The sequence below is a fragment of the Anthonomus grandis genome, chromosome 10, assembly GCF_022605725.1.
Source record: "Anthonomus grandis grandis chromosome 10, icAntGran1.3, whole genome shotgun sequence".
NCBI classification, from domain to species: domain Eukaryota; kingdom Metazoa; phylum Arthropoda; class Insecta; order Coleoptera; family Curculionidae; genus Anthonomus; species Anthonomus grandis.
This window is the reverse complement of record NC_065555.1, coordinates 20888165-20891573: the sequence shown is the minus strand read 5'-3', so window position 1 is coordinate 20891573 and position 3409 is coordinate 20888165. Positions and strand designations below refer to the sequence as shown.

The following is a 3409-nucleotide window of genomic DNA, read 5'->3' as shown; positions in this document are numbered from 1 at the left end:
TTGTAAATACTTTTGTCTTCAAAACTATAAACACATCGAGCAATAATGGTTTTTGTACTTACCAGGTTCTTTTGCTGACAGATTTTCCACAGTTACGTAACCATCTTTCCCCTTTGTTACACATTTATTTACATAGTGCTCTTGGCCTGGTACTAGTCTTAAGTCACCTCGAATATACACATCACAGGCACCACGGGAAGTGACAGCCACCAGAGCAATACTTTGCGCAGGAATCACTGTTTCGTTCTTGGCCCATAAAGTAGTAAGTATCTTCCTAGCAGGGAGGCCAAGAACTTTTTGCAAGTCCGTATTAGCTGGCACAATCCTAATGTTTTCCCCAGACACTATAGTAAGAAATCCAGGTTGGTTAAGGAAAGTCTGGCCAATCATAATGGGTACGTCTTGAGAAGTATCTGGCACAATCAAGGCGTCAACATTTCCTTCGGTCAAATCGATTTTGACCGACACTTTTGTTTCGTCTATCACATTGATAATTGCACCACCATACCCTGATATGGTCATTGAACTCGGGGTATATCGTAGATCTAGTTTGTCTGCATCTGTTTTTCTTATTAAAACAGCTTCACATCCTGAATCTATGAATTTTTTAATATATTTTCCGTTAATGTAACCATCAAAATAATAGTTTTTATTATAATCGGCCTCTGGAACTACCGATTCCACTACTTGACTCTTCAATGGCTTCCTACGGCAATCCTTGGCTAAATGACCTAAACGCTTGCAAATTCCGCATTCTATTTTGGGTTTTGTGCATGAATTTGCAAAATGTCCTTTGCCCTTACAGTTTGCAACTGGTTTAAACTCACTCTGTATTTGAAACCCTTTAAATTTCTTTTCTGGAAATTCCGATCCTTTGTGGAAGCATTTTGAACCTCTCGAATCATATTTTTGGCTATCTAAGTCTTTGGATTTTATTACTTCTGTAGCCAAACTAGAAAGGTACTCTGAGTACAATTCTTCGGGATTATTATATCGTCCAGCACGTGCACCTGCCTGTATTGTGGGATCGGAAATACTATGAATAATACAAGATACGGCCTTTTTACCGGAAATTTCACATGCATTTAAGAGATCCATTTTTGCAAAATAATACTGCTCCCAACTCTCTGATGGTATTTTAATTCGAAGTACAAGTCGTTCAAAAACAGACTCAAAATCTCGGTGTACGGGAAAACTTTTATTTAAAAGCGTTTTCCACTCATCCCAAGTATAAGCATAACTTAATAAATTATCATACCATTTCCTAGCTAATCCGGTCAATCGACTTTGCATATTGAAAATAATTACATGGTCATCCCACTGATTTGCCAAAGCAAGTTGCTCTATTTTTTCAATCCATTTAGCACAACTTAAATTCGGATTTCCGAGAGAATATTCTAGAATACATTCTGCTCTGGCCATAGTCCTTGAAGAAGATGGCATATTTCTATTTGAGTTGCTCTCAATTAATTTTTCAACTAAAGCCTCAAGCCTTTCAATTTTGGAGTCAGCATTTGAAGTAGATGCCTCACTAGGAGAAGACACTACTCTTATAATTTGAGTCGAATTTTCACGTGGTGGTAGTGTCAATCTTTTTGATTTTGTTTGTGTTTTTATTCGTCTGTTATCTTTTCTACAAGTGTTCCTTTTATAGTCGTAGTCATCTGAACTTGAACTAGAGCTGGAACTTGAAGACTTAGATCTATGACGACCCATTTTACTCGCACTTAGTTATTATTAGCGTATATCAATAAATGTTTTTAACTACAAATATTGTAATGTGCCGACCTACATATCATACATATTATTTGAACATCCCTGTATTTCCCTATTTTCCCATTCACATAGATTAGTAAATACTTTATCTTGTTTTGTATTAAGGATAAAACTTAATATATTTGTTTCGTTCTTATAGATTAGCTAATTACTTTATTATGTATTTTTCCCATCGTAATGTTATCTTCGACTCAATAAAACCATTCTTTGTATAATAGTTAAATATTAATTTGTAAGAAGATGAGAGGTAATTAAGTTGTTTTGTCATTCTAAGAAAGTTATTTACTTTCTCATAATAGAAGTTGGATTTTGGATGTTCAATTAAGATATTATTGTTATAATTATTAGTACCTATTGATAAAACGAGAATATATTGTACGACAGAAGGAAGAGCAAAACACTTACAGTAAGAACTCCGTAACAGTTTAAAATCTTGTTTATAGTTTTAACTTTAATAAATATATAAAAAGTGCTCCAGTGCATTATTTCCAAACGGTCCATTACAAAAACTGGTGTCAGAAGTGGGATTCTCGTCATCCTGAAAAAGCTTGAAGCTGTGCCATTAGTTCCTGGGATCATTTCAGAGAATCACATCTAAAAGCATCTGAAAGGGGTAAGAACTTCAAGTACCTGATAAGTCTTCCAAACCTTGGATTGGACATAGAGGCTTAGTGGACTACGCAGAAGAATCACCCATTTCAACTGTAAAGACCAGCCAGGATATGCATCTTGGAAGCCTTATAGTCATACTGTAAGTCAAATCTTTATGTATCCAGATCTTTCATCATTATTCAACGAAGAATTTAATCCTATTTCAAATCAAATTCAAACAATGTCTCTTTCCTTGGAATTAGCGGAAAAAATGTTAGTCCGTTTCGATGGTACAAAATCTAAACTTTATGATTTTATTGATAATGCCGAAAGTGCAATTAAGCTTGTTAAACCTGATTGTAAAAATATTTTATTCGCAATAATACTATCAAAAATTACTGACAATGCTAAGGTTTTAATCCGAAATCGCGATTTTGAAAATTGGAATGAATTAAAAACCTATTTAATAGAAATCTATTCTGAAAAAAGATCTTTAAGTCAAAGACAATTGGAATTAACGTCATGTAAACAAAATATTGGCGAAAGTGTTATTTCATATTCTAATAAAGTGGAAAATTGCTATATTCAATTAATCAATTCTTTAGATATGGATCTTGCAAAAGAAGCACGTGAAGCTTGTGTACATTTACTAAAAAGTCAAACTCTTAATGTCTTTATAACTGGCCTAAATCGAGAATTAGGTATTTTAGTCAAATCTCAAAATCCAGATTCACTAGAGAAAGCTATATCAATTGCATTAAACGAAGAACGAGAGCAAAAGTCTAAAATTGAAATATCTAAATATCAATCTGTTAATAACTCTACTACGCGCCATTGCTTTAATTGTAACAAACCTGGACATACAACCATAAACTGTCGCTTTAATCGAAATCAAAGGCAAAATTCATTTTCTCATCAAAACTCTTTTAACAAGAATCCTTTTTCAAATAGTCAAATTCGACATTTATCACATAATCAAAAATTCTGTAGATATTGCAAAAAGTCTGGTCACTTAATTGAAGAATGTCGTAAGCGCGAATAC

General features: G+C 33.7%; 1 protein-coding gene across 1 annotated transcript; it reads left to right on the top strand.

The window, feature by feature from the left end:
• Window positions 1-2608: 2608 nt before the first annotated feature.
• Window positions 2609-3409, top strand: LOC126741437 (uncharacterized; the record flags this gene model as incomplete). Its single annotated transcript, XM_050447842.1, has 1 exon — window positions 2609-3409. A coding segment is annotated over exon 1 (801 nt), but the record flags the coding sequence as incomplete, so codon positions are not given.